General features: G+C 54.0%; 2 protein-coding genes across 3 annotated transcripts in view; one reads left to right on the plus strand and one right to left on the minus strand.

Annotated features, from left to right (window-relative positions):
* Nucleotides 1–2280, plus strand: part of RAB3GAP2 (RAB3 GTPase activating non-catalytic protein subunit 2) — a 34663-nt gene extending 32383 nt beyond the window's left edge. For both annotated transcript variants that reach the window (XM_078596052.1, XM_078596053.1), the window contains exon 36: nucleotides 1–2280. In XM_078596052.1, the coding sequence (XP_078452178.1) occupies nucleotides 1–147 (147 nt within the window). In that variant the 3' untranslated portion in view covers nucleotides 148–2280.
* The window catches only part of IARS2 (isoleucyl-tRNA synthetase 2, mitochondrial), a 27930-nt gene continuing 16382 nt past the window's right edge, over nucleotides 2276–13823 (minus strand). Inside the window, exons 13-23 of the mRNA XM_078596054.1 lie at nucleotides 12789–12891; nucleotides 11323–11416; nucleotides 9136–9244; nucleotides 7748–7850; nucleotides 7221–7346; nucleotides 6497–6628; nucleotides 5803–5909; nucleotides 5182–5333; nucleotides 4746–4942; nucleotides 4151–4295; nucleotides 2276–3138 (exon numbers count right to left, since the gene is read on the minus strand). Of these exons, the coding sequence (XP_078452180.1) occupies nucleotides 2987–3138; nucleotides 4151–4295; nucleotides 4746–4942; nucleotides 5182–5333; nucleotides 5803–5909; nucleotides 6497–6628; nucleotides 7221–7346; nucleotides 7748–7850; nucleotides 9136–9244; nucleotides 11323–11416; nucleotides 12789–12891 (1420 nt within the window). The 3' untranslated portion in view covers nucleotides 2276–2986. The remainder of the gene's footprint in view (nucleotides 3139–4150; nucleotides 4296–4745; nucleotides 4943–5181; nucleotides 5334–5802; nucleotides 5910–6496; nucleotides 6629–7220; nucleotides 7347–7747; nucleotides 7851–9135; nucleotides 9245–11322; nucleotides 11417–12788; nucleotides 12892–13823) is intronic.

The raw sequence follows: 13823 nt of genomic DNA on the forward strand, positions 1-13823 counted from the left end.
GACCCGAGCGAGCTGCGTTGCACGAGCGTGCCGATCGAGGCGACGGCGCGGCTGGTGACGCACGTGCTGGACCTGCTGCCCGAGCGCCACGGACAGTACAACCTCGCGCTGCAGCTGGTGGAGTCCGTGCACGCCCTCTCCCGGTGACGGGCACGGGCGGCCTCCGACGCACGAGGGCAGTCCAAGCGGCGCAACCAAGAGGGCTACACATACACACAAGCCATGGTCCACTTGACGGCCGCAGCACTATACTGTCATGGGAATCATGTCGCTGTTCATTAGAAGCGGTTTGCGGCTACTGCACATTTCCCGTTAAGGCCACGACTCACGCTGGGAAATTTGATCGAAATCGGTGCTGGCAATGTTCACTGATAACAGATTTACTTTGAACTGTGGCGAATTTGGTATGGGGAATGGCATCGAGTTCTGTCTAGCCAATTAAAGGAAAGTTTGTTTCGAAGTGTGTTTGATGAACATGATCCATCTACAGAGTACGCAACCCCAGGTAGGCATGTAACCTCGACCTTTGAGCTGGTCAGAAGTTGTATTTCCAGTTGGCCACGAGAGGGAGTACCAATCAGGTTTGCCCGATAGCAAGTAGTGCTGCCACTGTTGCTTGTGACAGTTGCTGATGACGACTTCCCCAAAATGTCCCGAGTGTGTCGTGACCTTCAGGAGAGGAAACTGCAGGAGTGTGCATTTGCTCGCACACCAAGCAAGACTTTAGTTGAGTCAGCAGTGGCATCGGCGAGGGGCTCACACGCCAGCAGAGCCTGGCGATGCACGGCCTTGCGCCCTTATGACAAGGCAGCAGATGCTGCTGAAACTCATTTTTTTCACAGCTTTCAGTTAATTTTCTGACACTGCATTCGAACGTGCCTCAAAAGTAAACAGGAACGCAAGCATATTTTGTACAGGCAAGTGTATGTATGTTGAACTTCTTTCGCACGGTACGTAGTGGAGGTGCGGGGGAAGGACAACAACCTAAACATAAGTAGCAGTTCTAAAGTAATTAGTTTCCAATCTAGATTTCAAATTGCATAGCTCCAGTGGCTTTCCGAATATCGGAGGGAAGAGGGATTCAGACGGCCGCAGAAGCATATCTGAAAGTGCGCGATGCAGGCACCTCTACCCACCTCCTGGGCCTTGCCCCCAGCGTCCTTGGCTCGACTCTACCCCATGACCGCTTCAGGTACACAGCTCAATGGGGACAAGAGCAAAATTAACCTCTCAGCTTGTGGGAAGTCGCTGTGGCCTTTGCTCGCGAAGTATCACTGCTTCCGTTGAGTTGACGCGAGCGTGCGAGCAGGCTGAAGTTTGCAACCAGGGCCACGACTAACAACAGGAGGCACGCTCGCACAACCCGCCACACGGGCACGGTTAGATGTTGCAACACGGTCGTGCGCGCAGGAACTCGTGCGAGTGGCCGGGCGGAATGCAGATGTTGTGACGTGAAGTGTTTCGTTGCTTTGACGAGTTTAACGAGTTGTGTGCCAAGCTATTTGCGGCGGGAAAAATTTATTTGTACGCGTGCTTAACGCGCATGCTAGATGGTGCTGGCATGAAAGTGAGAGGTGCATTCTTGGTCTTGGTTCATCGATGTGCTGGAAAGTTTAAATGAAGCCCGTGTGTCCACACCACTCCGGTACTTTTGGATGGAGGCAAGTATAACAAAAAATACAATGTATCTTCAAGTGTCGCACGTGACGATACAGGATTTCACTCTGTATGTACAAAGCAGCAGAGTTGTGTTCGGGGCACACGTCCACACGTGCGACCGACACGTTAGGTCACACAACGGTGTCCAGCATGAAACACCCGGAGCGATATTTGACAAATGCAATTAAATGTTTACATTAATCCTAACGCCCTTAAGCAGACGTCAAGCCATTTCCAAACACTTAATTGTATTTCTCCCCCAAAAGGAACTTGATAGTTTTATTTGATAACAATGTGCTCGATATTCAGTGTTCGGAGTCAAGTGAAACAGTGCTATCATGTCTTGTATCTATGTCGTAGTTATCCACACACTAATATTAATGCAACACATACTTAAGAGGCGAGTTAACAATAAAGGTGGCTCGATTGACGCTATGGATGCATTCAAAGGTGTGGCTTGAGCGTTAACGGGGAAGCGGAGCCCAGCGTCTAACTTGTGATGTTGCCCTGGAAATGTAACCGAGCCACGGTGACCTCTGTGTAAAGTTGTGTAAATTACTTAGGAACCTGTATGACGTGCATTATGTGTACCTCCGTCAAATAAAACGGCTTTTAATTTCATTCTCGTAATATTTTATTGCTCAGCTCTTTGCACATTCCATTTAGGGCACGTGTTGACCCAACAAGGTGAACAGGTGTTAACAAATAGAGCAGAACACATCACACTGAACTAAAACCGAAAATCCACGTGAAGTATATACAATGGTTACATTTCCTTGCAAGCCAACGTTAACGAACCTCTCGGCAATCCATATCACTTACCTTTACAGTAATAGCTTTGGTACATGCAGTGTGTTGCATTCGAAACAAACCACTGCCAGACAGAGGAGCATGTAGTGATACAGCTGGAGGGCCGCCAAGCCATGAGGGAAATCTCCAATCCAGTCCATCAAAGTTTCAAATTGGCGTTTGCAGGACTGGGCATGCTAATCTGGCTCCATGTCCTCAAGTGCTTGGTGATGCGGGGCATCGGTGAACGGGCGCGACTGCAGTTGAGGAAACTCCGCCCACTAGCAGTTCCACCACGGGAGCGGCCACTATCGCGTGCCTCTGGAGCGGTGTCCCCCCTTCCCCCCCTCCCAGATGGTGGCTGGTTTTGAGCAAGTTAAAATTAACTCGAGGCAGCATCCGTCAACAGAGATTTTGTCCCACGAAGCCGACGTTGCCTCCGCGGCGGACGCGGGAGGTGCGACCTGGGCTATGACGTCGAGGGCAGGCGCGCGGGGAGAGGGATGGACGGGGCAAGTGAGGGCGGCGGCGGCAGCCCTCAGATGGCCTTCAACTCCTGCAGAACCTTGGTGCAGCGGTTGCAGGGGCTGTCCTCGGAGGTCGACGTGAACTTGCGGCAGCGCGGGCACTTGACACCGCTCGCCGGCAGCACCGCGAGCTTGAAGGACTGGTGCTCGCTGATGCCGACTTCTGCGAGGGGGGGGACGACGACACCGAACCGGCGTACAGCTGCTCACAAAAAACGTCACGAACTCCACATGTCATCACTCAACCCCACCCACTCCCCCCAAGCACCACGATTCGGTGAAGTTTCCTGGCTTAGGAGGCTCAGGATGATCGCATCAAATTGCGTGGGGAAGATGTATGTGTCGTATGCAGTGGTTTCATCACGTGACCCCTGCAATCATAAGCAGCTACAATATTCCGCACGATGTAAAATAAAGAAACAATAACGATATACTTGTTACAGTCTTTCGATTTAAAGCTTTCGTGACTGCAGGGATTCATCTTCTTGGTTCTTTCGGTAAAGTTACGTAGAAGGGACATAATAAAATAATAAAAATAAAACATAATAAAATTCTCACGACGTTTCGGCCACAACACAAGCAGCCGTCCTCAGGTGAAGACAGAGCTGTCTGAAAGACAATCTGCTAAACTGCTGGTGGAGGTGAATCGTGACACGTCATTTGTTGTGTTTCTGGTGTATTCTGGCTCATGAGGTCACTGGCGACTGGGCCGAGACGATTATTTCTCTTTCAAGGGAAGAGAACCCAGTTGAATGCGAGATGTAAACCTGGATTTAAGTGGTGATGGCTCAGCCTTCCGACGCGCACGTTAACTCCGCGAGCCTCCCAAGCCACCTCAAGGCAGGTATTGTGTGTGGGGAGCGGTGGCGCATCGGTCAGAGCGCTCCGCTACGATCTGGGTTCGATTCCTGCTAACACCCAACACCAATAAGGATTTTATAAACAGGTAATCATTTGAATACCTGCTTCGGTGTGTCAACATTACCACTGGGGAGACCAAAGGCAGCCGGGCATGGTGCTTGCCACCCACCCCCTTTGTGTGCTTGCTAACAGTACTTGTTGCTAAAGTCTGCTAAGTCTATATGGGAGACATCTATCTCGTCTTTGCTTTGTGTGTGACAACGAGTGTGTGCGTGTGACAGAGAGTTTGACACGGGTGCGTGTGGGAGGTCTACCTGGGAGGTCGATGTGGCAGACTCCTTGGAGCTCCGTCGCTCCGAGGGGCAGCGATCCCAGCAGGCTGGTGACCAGCGTCGTCCGTGATGACATCATGAGCTCGCTGAGTTGCGAGGTGCTTGAAACCTCCTCCGTCTGTAGCAACTGCACATGGAGGTGGGGGGGGGGGGGGCGGAGGGGGGCACGGAGAGGAGGCCATGTCACATTTGCCGAAACCTCGGGGCTTGCATCCAAATCTTTGTGATGGCCATAGGTTGATTAGTGTCAAATTGGCACTTCATTCTGCCAGCAGTCGTGAAAGTTACACGTTTCTGTGGCAGTGGTCAGTGTCTACGCGACAAACACAGCCGACTTCCTACGTGGTGGTGACATGCATTCTCTCAAGTGTGCCGGCGGTGCAATTGCAGTGGCGCCCGTGGGGCAAATTGGACAGGGAGTCCCATTCCATGCCCTGCAGCAGGGCGGCCCGTGCTAAACGCGCCACGCCATCGACCCCGCGACCTTCCGGTACCGCGAGGCAACCAACGGCCGTGTCACTCGGCGGGGACCGCTCGGCGTTGTTCAAGTTGCCGGCCGCCCGTTCATTTGTTTCACCTCGAGGAGCTCGAACAGGAGGCCCGGCTCCACGGCGATGATGGTGTCGTACTCGGCGGCGTTGTTCCCCGCGACGGAGCCCAGGAAGGTGTCGCGGATCTTGCAGGCCATCTCCATGGCCTCCACGACGCCGGGCTTCCTCCACCCGGCGCTCGCCTCCACCCAGCCCGAGCGGAACACGCTCTCCACGTCTGCGTCTGCGGTGGCAAAAGCGACACCCACCACCCCCACCCCAATCACCGCCATCGTCGTTATCAACAAAATGGGGGTCAACACCCCCAGGGTTAGAACGTTGCGCTCCGAGACGTTGCGTTAAGTTACGGGCACGACGCGTAGTCATTTGTCGTTATCGCGCAGTGCGGTGCTTTATTTTCGCTGCCGTGATTCGAGACGGGCGCAAACGTGACGGGTCGCCACGACTCGCGCGTGTGCGCACCTTCATCCTTCCCCTTGTGCCGCTGCTGGAAGATTTCCTCGGCGAGGTGAGGCAGGATAGGCGCCAGGGCCCGATTGACGGCTTCCAGGGCCGTGTGCATCACCGTCTGACAAGACCGCCGCTTGTGCCCCTGCTTCTCCTCGCAGTAAAGCCTGCGCGCACAAGCAGGGACAAGCGGGGATGCGGCGGTGGACATGGGGACGCCAAGGATCGCACGGGCACGCCCAGAATCGAGGGGGCACGCAGGGACATGCAGTAACGTGCGGAGAAACACGGGCGCACGATGGGAGACGTGGGGACACCAGGATATATGAGAATATGAAGACAAAGGGACATATGGGGACACGAAGGGACACAGGGAGACACATGTCGGGACACATGGGGGACACATGGAAACATGCGGTCACACAAGTGGGCAAAAGAGGAAACATAAGCAGGCAGTTTGATGGCTATGGACACCCATTAGTGCCCCATTCACTAACCACAAGGACACTGTCTTAAAATAAAACATTAAAACTTCACATCATTTCGAGCGACGGACGTCGGTGTAGATGTTGCGTACGCGCGACGTGGGCCCGCGGAGCCGTTTTGCTCCGAGGTGCTGCGCTCGCGCGTGCCCACCTGTCCTTGATGATGCTGAAGTAGAAGCTGGAGAGGTCGTTGATGAGGAAGGCCATGATGATCCGCGTCGCTCGACTGTAGTCGTACAAGTCATAGGCCTCCGTCACCTACGGAGGAGGCCCACGAGCAGCCTTTAAAAATAACGTTTTTTTTGACGGGACAAAATACACAAGCGACGTCGACACAACACACCACTGTTTAACCTCCACTTTATTTGCGTCTCTTTCAACCATTAACGTAACCCTCAAACTTTCTCCGATTCAAAATTAAGGAAAGATTTGGAGTCAGACCAGAAGTGGAAATGGAAAATAGGGGTAAAAAAAACATGCGGGGTATTGACCCGAGGCCTTGTTAACAGAATATTAAACACCGCACAGGGTCACGAGGGCATGCGGTTGGTACAAGGCCGAGGCATCGTCACCTAGGGCCCTGGCAATACACGTGGGAGAGGTAGTGAGGTGATAGATGGGGACCGGATCTCCTGAAAGGTCAAGAATCTACGCTGCGTCTCATCACCCAGAGTGGCTCTAGAGACGCCAGGAGATGCCAGGCGACGCTGGCCGCCGTTAAAATGTCCCGGCGCGGACGCTCACCGCCAACCTGGACAGCGGCGGGAGAACGGCGCAAGCCACCGCAACAGGGGACCTCGCGAACCCGCAGGGGACCACGGGCCAGAGGGCTCCACTCGGCTCACCTTGGTGGAGAAATCCTCGAGGCGGTGCAACACGAACTGGTCGAGCAGCAGCATGTCCTTGGCCTGCACGGCGTGCTCCTCCGTGTCGAAGTCGTGTAGATTCCCCAGCATGAAGCGCGCCGTGTTGCGGATCTTTAGCCACGCTCACGCACGCACGCGAAGTAACGGTTAATGCGTGCGTCAGCTACGAATTGCCGGTTCATTTCAGTGCAGTGGTTCCCAAACCCGTGGTTCCGTGGGATTGTTGGAGCTATGATTTTTTCCTTTCACGATACACCGAATCGTTTCGTGCACGGTGGTCCACGGGTCCCGAAAGGGTTGGGGAATCAATGCTCTGCAGTATTCTGGAACCCTCACCAGATTTAATAACAAAGGATGAACAGATGAGACTGCAAACCTTTTATTCTGTCGAACAGTGTCACGTATGTGTCCATCTATTCTGGGCGTGTCACGGTTCCTTAAACACAGCGAGCAAGTGTGGGTAAGAGTGCAAGCGAGCAGGTGGGCACGCAGTGGATGGGCGGACGAGTAACCAGATGAGCAGACGTAAATAGGTGAGCAGGTGAGCATGCGAGAGCGATTGCACAGGTAAGCAGCCGAGCCAGTTGAGAGGCAAAGCAGGTGATTAAGCAAGCATGTGGGTTCGTGAGTGAATGAGTGAGCGAGTCAGTAAGGACGTAGACGTTTTGAGTATGCAGGGGAACGAGCGAGCGAGCGGAGACACCTTGTCGATGCTCTCCTGGGCAGCGTTGAGGATCTTGGGGCCGATGGCCACCTCCGCAAATACGTTGGACTCGGCCACCCACCAGCGCAGGACGTCTACTCCGTACGGGGGCTCCGTCGCCAGGTCCTGGACACACGCGGCACCCGGCGTCATCGCGGGTTTACCACGCGGTGCGCTGCACCAAGCGCACAATCACGCACGTCTCGGGTGATCTCATGAGAGGGGGGGGGAAGGGCTTCCATGTGCCTAGATTTTTTAAAAAATGAATCGATTTGTGCGAGATGGCGAGAGGGTCTGGGTGACCGTGCGGTGGATTGTTGGACTGGACCGGCCTTCTCATCCCACTTTGGACGTCGCCGCTTCTCGGCCTCTGCTGGCCGTCGTGCCCAGTTTCGCGCGCGCGTGGGTCCGTCGTGGTTGCTTTGCCCAATGTCGTTTTAATTTTGCTGTTTGTTTAGTCAGTTAATGATGTCTCTATGTCGAGCGGTCTGTGGCCCCTGTCGTGGCCTGTGTGGGGCGTCGCGCACCTTGCCGCCGTTGATGACCACGTCGGGGTCCACGACGTTGCCCAGGGACTTGGACATCTTCTTGCCGCTCTCGCCGACGGCGAAACCGTGCACGAGCAGAGCCCTGGTGCAAGGCAACGGAGCGAGCGTCAAGCACGTGGCACACGTATGTATGCGTGTACGTATGTTGAACTTCTTTCGCACCGTACAAAGCCAACTGTGCTAATTGGAGGTGCGGGGGAAGGGCAACAAACTAAACACAAAAATAAGTTCTAAAGAAATTCGTTTTCAATTTAGATTTCAAGCGCATAGCTCCAATGGTTTCCTAATATCGGAAGAGTGTTCCAGACGGCTGCAGCTCATCCCAAAGCGCGCGATGCGGTGACCATCTTTGTTCGATGGCTATCCAAAAGCCGCTGCGAGGATGACCACCGGAGTTTGCGCGACGATGGTTTATGATCCCTGACGAGACCACCGAGGTACTGTGGTGCACAGTACCTCGGTGTCGTTCGACACGCGCTACCATAATGCCGTCAGTCGCAGCGTCTCCCGGCTTCAAGGGTGGCTGCGAGCGGGGATCACAACTCGGGTCGCCGCATTCAAGGTGCGGTGCCCTATACGACCGCATTGCCGCTCCCTCACAACGGTGCAACGTGGTCGTGGTCAATTACAGTGGTGGCCCCCCCTGAGCCATTGGTGAAAAATTACACATTTCCATGTTGTGGGCAAGCCTCTCCTTAGGACAACCACCGCTGGCTTCCCACACAAAGTAGTTGTAGTTTTATCGACCGGGGGACAGATGATTGGCCGAGTTGACCCCCGACTGGAATTTCAATGAGCAAGTTTCACTCGCGAGTCAAGCGTCCCGACTGCTGCGCCACCTGGCGTGACAGCAGCACAGCAGAATACGTGGCACAGCAGTTCACAGATAGCTCATCGTTGTATGTAATTTGGCACTTGTGTAGACATCACATCTTGAAGAGGCTAATCCCTTCTCTCAACATGACTGGTTTTTCTTTGCAAATCTGTTACACATTTATCTCATATTCTACAACACCATAATCCAACCCAAAAACCTCTATTATGGATGATATTGGTCGCGAAAGCCTACGTGTTAAACCATAATCAATGCTTTATTACAATATGACATGCTAAAATGTTTAATAATCCTTTGTTTATCCACTAAAACCTCACCGAGGTTGCGGTTATCACGCCACACGGAGCCCCCTGCGGCACGTGAGTTGGCGTGTGACTGGGAGTGTCGACGGGGTGTGCCGTTACCAAATGTCAAGAAAACATAAAACCGAGAGGTCGAAAACGTTAGGGTCAGGGACGGCATCGGGGACCACTGATTGGCTGCTCGTTTTTGTTCATAGCGGCGCCACCTCGCGCCGCGGGGCCACACGCACTTGTAGGGAGCCTTCTTCTTGACGGCCACGCTGGTCAGCAGCGAGGAGTAGAACCAGCCGCCGAGCTGGTCCTTGCCTTCGAGGTACAGGTCCGCCCGCTGGTCCACGTCTGCGCGCCACACACGGGGCGAGCGCCCCGCGCTCACCGTCACCGACGGGCTGCGGTGCCGCGCGGTGCCGCACGTCGCTCAAACTACGCGACTGCGCGCACGGCTTTGTCGCCAGCTGTTGCTCAAATCGCCCTTCTTCCCACCCTGGTATCCGTAAACCGCCAAGGCAAACGCGTTTAATACCGTCACAGAGCGACGAGGACATACGTAGCATCTAAATGCGACCGCATCTTAAGACACTGTATGGAAACAGTGGGCTGAAATTATCGTGTACGTTCACACGTTTGTATATGTTCGTGTCATTCGGTATCTGCTACTTGGCACCCTGGACACCTTGGCTAATCCCTTGAGATGGAACAATCACATTTGCAAAGTTAAATATTTAAGGAAATAAAAATGTATATTCGAGGGGTAGTCAGTCTGTGACTTATTAATCAAATCATGACCCTCAAAATTGTGATATCAGATCGCAAGGTAATGGAATCATTGAGGGTCTGTCAAAGTGAACAGTGTCGGTGAAAACAAATCTACTTTCATATGGTGAGGACCAACCTCTCCAAAGGATGATGAACAACAATCTAGGATGAATAGATAAGTGGTGCGACTTCATTTAACGGTCATGGACGGACAAAGATGGGTTTAGAAGCCGTGATACAGGGCCGCAGTCCATGGGGGGCGGGGGGGGGTGCGGGGCCTGGGGACCAATCCCACACACGGTGTGGGGCCCCCCTGATACCTTCAAACTAAATTGTAATAATGACATCTGACACCGTGAGGTCCAAGCATGGGGCCCCTCAAAGCAGTCGCCCTGATTTACCGTACCCAAGGGACGGCTGTGTCGAGATATAGCCTCACAACTTTACGACTGCGGCTGAATATAGCAATAAGATTAGTTATATGATCAAAGAATGAGTGTGCATCATTTACGTAAACCATTTGTAACTACAGGGGAACTTTAACCTTCCATTTTAAAGACTGTACACCATACGACTTCACCTTACCTGAAATTCGTCCTTTGCTCGGCAGATAAGGAGAGACAGGTTTCACAATCAGTCACGCTTATATAACGCCGACCTTTACGACTTCAGGAAAGCCATCTCAAGCAAGCGAAGGTGCGCCACCGCCACGCACTAACCACAGCTCTAAAGTCCCGCAACCTTTACTCCGCCAGCACGAGCCACTGTCCTGCGGGGCCGCACACTCTGCTGCTGACAACACCCGTGACCCCTGGCACCTGTGGGTCAGAGACCTATGGCCATAGTGGCATCAGGCTAGGATGACTGTGGCGCAAGAGGAGTTGAAGAGGGAGTTTGCCGTGCGCCAGCTCACACGGAGGCAGACTCTGCGCGGGCACCACGACTTTCAAAACCCATCGACGGACGTGTCCGCGAGGCCTCCACGAGACCGTGTGTTTTATGACACTTTACAGCGATGTGCTCGGCATGTTGCCGTGAACACTGTGAATGACAAAAGTGTAAAAGTCCAACTTTGGGTGGGTTTTTTTTACGGAATAAGCTGCATTATACTCTTGTTAACAAAAGGCTTCATGCAACATACGTTGTATTTTTAATGAGTGCACGAAACAAACCTCGCCGCTAAATTACGACACTTAAAATGCCCTTTTTTAATCCAGGACAACCCTCACTAAGTTCCAAGACTCTTTTCAGATAGGTGCTGTGTTTGGATGTTCGGCCAATTCCATTCAGCGTTTGGCATGTGGGAGAAACCCAGAGTACCTGCAGAAAATCCACCACGCGTACAAGGGGGTAACACTCAGAGACCTCCACACCGATGCGTTCAAGAAGCCACTCCTCGGCCACTTTAAAAACCCAAGCCTACAACACGTAGTATACCTTTCTAAATAATCACCCAGATTGGGGCATGCTTAGATCTGAAGACGTTGGGCATATTCAGTAACTAAAACTGCAATCGTCAAGAAAATTACATCGTGGAAAGGAACCCCTCCCGTTTCGGGCGAACGTAAGATGCCCCCCCGCCCGCCCCCCACCCGTAGCGTGACGTCTCGCACGTGCTACGGCGGCGAGCCGGTGTCCTGACCCCAACCCGGAAGTGTCACCTTCGAGGACCGAGGCCCAGGAGGTGCCGCTGTCGAACCAAATGTCCATGATGTCATCGCCCCTGACGAATTCGACGTCGCCCTTCACTCCGCTCTGAGACACCACACACACCGCCACGGCAAACACCGCGTATTGTACACGTGCATAGAGAGAGATCCCCCCCGTGTATATAGGCTCAACAGACTGTTGGGGTAAATTCTGTTAGCGAGCACCTATCAAGGCGGGCAAATAGTACAATGAGGTAGGTGGCCAGCACTATGCCCAGCCGTCTCCCTGGTGGCGTTGTTCACCACTTCCCCAGGTTACTCATTTGAGGCCAAGTCGTCCTAAGGGGAGGCCCAGGACCGGTTCAGATAATCGTCACTGGTCTTGACTGTGAGCGTGAATCGAACTCCGGTCGCTAGATTCGTAGCGCAGCACTCTCTTTCCCCCACACCGTACATATACCAAACACGCACGCAGACATTGCACACAGAAACCACACCGCACTACTACACGCCACGTCGTGTACTGTACACATACGCACAGCACACGCGACACCACGTACCACGCAACATACACGTCGTTATACACGTCATACACGACGTCATACACACTCGCACAACGCACACACATACCTCACACCACACCTGACAACATTGTGCACCGCACTGTATACAACACCATATGCCACACATTATTGTACACTTACACACCTCAGAACACACCACATAAATAGACACTGCACCAGACAGCACAACATGCTACACACACAGCATAGATCGAGCAGTCCTGCTCTCGTGCCTGATTGACCTGTTCAAATGATCATCATTCAACCGTAAGTGATCTTTGGGAGCAGTTTATAAATGTGTGATATGGTTCAAATGGGTCAGTAATTCATAAAAACCGGTCCGGCCTCCCTTGATGAACAGATAACAGCTGTAATCGCACGTTCCGCTACCCCGGAGGAATCTTAGCCTACCCGTGACGACTACTAATCTACCTGTCACAGACACTAACCTACCTGTAATTGATACTAATGTATCCGCGATGGATGTTATTCTACACGGGAGGGAGCTGAAGCTGCCCGCGAGTTTTCAGTGCCACGCGATCAAGGCCGTGGGAGAGCGGGCGCTAGCGGAGCGTGTTCACCACCTGCTCCGCTCCCATGCCGGCAAGCGGCGGGGGAGTCGAGGCGTGGTTACGGCCCCCGAGCGAGGCAACCTCCGATGCCCGATCCGGTCTCGGCGGCTATTGCGGAACGTCGCCCGACGGAAACAAACTGCCGGGTTTTTATGCAAATGCCCGGCGACGGCACCGCACTTGTGCACCGTCGCGTTTCCGGCCGCGGGCCATGGCGTGGGCGACACTGCACGGGATGGATGCCAAGGTGGAGCTGGACGCCCGGGGGTTACGGGGTGAAAGGTGGCGGTGGTGGCAGTGGTGGCGGTGGGGAGGTGACGGCGGAGCGTGCCACCCGTCCCACCTTCTCCCGGACGGACTTGGGCAGCAGCTCCTCGAGGGGCAGGCTCCACCAGCAGTCGCTGCCGTGCTCCTCCACGAGCGCGCACACGTGCTCCACCGTGTGCCTGGACGGAGCGGTGCGAACGCACGCACGCAAGCACACGAACGGACGCATGAAAATTACACGCGACCACCGCAGGCACCACCGCACGCGGGGCGAGGTTGTGTGCACCGAGCGGCCGGGCGGTCACATTGACCAGGCAAACAGAGGTCCCCCAGTGGAAACTGTACTGGGCCGTTGCAGTTTACAGAGCATAGCAAGGGCGGAGAGGTGGCGAGTACAATGGGTTCTTGACAGGTTTCATCCGTGACACATCTTGAGCAAACATCAACCGAGCTAAAGTAATTATGAACTCCTGAAAGCTCTTTACAGTCTCCAGCTACGGGGAGGCAAGTCTTTTGAAGAGGCTATTAAAGTCGTATCTGTGCCCTTGTTGTGCATTACATGTAGCAGCGTTGGGGAGAGTTATTTTGTGCGACGGCGAAGAGACAGAACGGCGAGCTTAAGGCTGCTGGAGAGGAGGAGGACCTAACGCTTTCGGTGAAGTTCACTGGGGCTAGCACTGCCCAGTGAAGTTGACACGGGCTAGCGCTGCCCGGTGAAGTTGACACGGGCTGGCACTGCCCGGTGAAGGTGACACGGGCTAGCACTGCCCGGTGAAGTTGACATGGGCTAGCACTGCCCGGTGAAGTTGACACGGGCTAGCACTGCCCGGTGAAGTTGACACGGGCTGGCACTGCCTGGTGAAGGTGACACGGGCTAGCACTGCCCGGTGAAGTTGACACGGGCTAGCACTGCCCGGTGAAGGTGACACGGGCTAGCACTGCCCGGTGAAGTTGACACGGGCTAGCACTGCCCGGTGAAGTTGACACGGGCTAGCACTGCCCGGTGACGTTGACACGGGCTAGCACTGCCCAGTGAAGTTGACACGGGCTAGCACTGCCCGGTGATGTTCACTGGGGCTAGCGCTGCCAAAGGGCTCGGTGTCAAGTAGAC

Source organism: Lampetra planeri, chromosome 7 (genome assembly GCF_965212315.1).
Source record: "Lampetra planeri chromosome 7, kcLamPlan1.2.h2, whole genome shotgun sequence".
In the NCBI taxonomy this organism is placed as follows: Eukaryota; Metazoa; Chordata; class Hyperoartia; order Petromyzontiformes; family Petromyzontidae; genus Lampetra; species Lampetra planeri.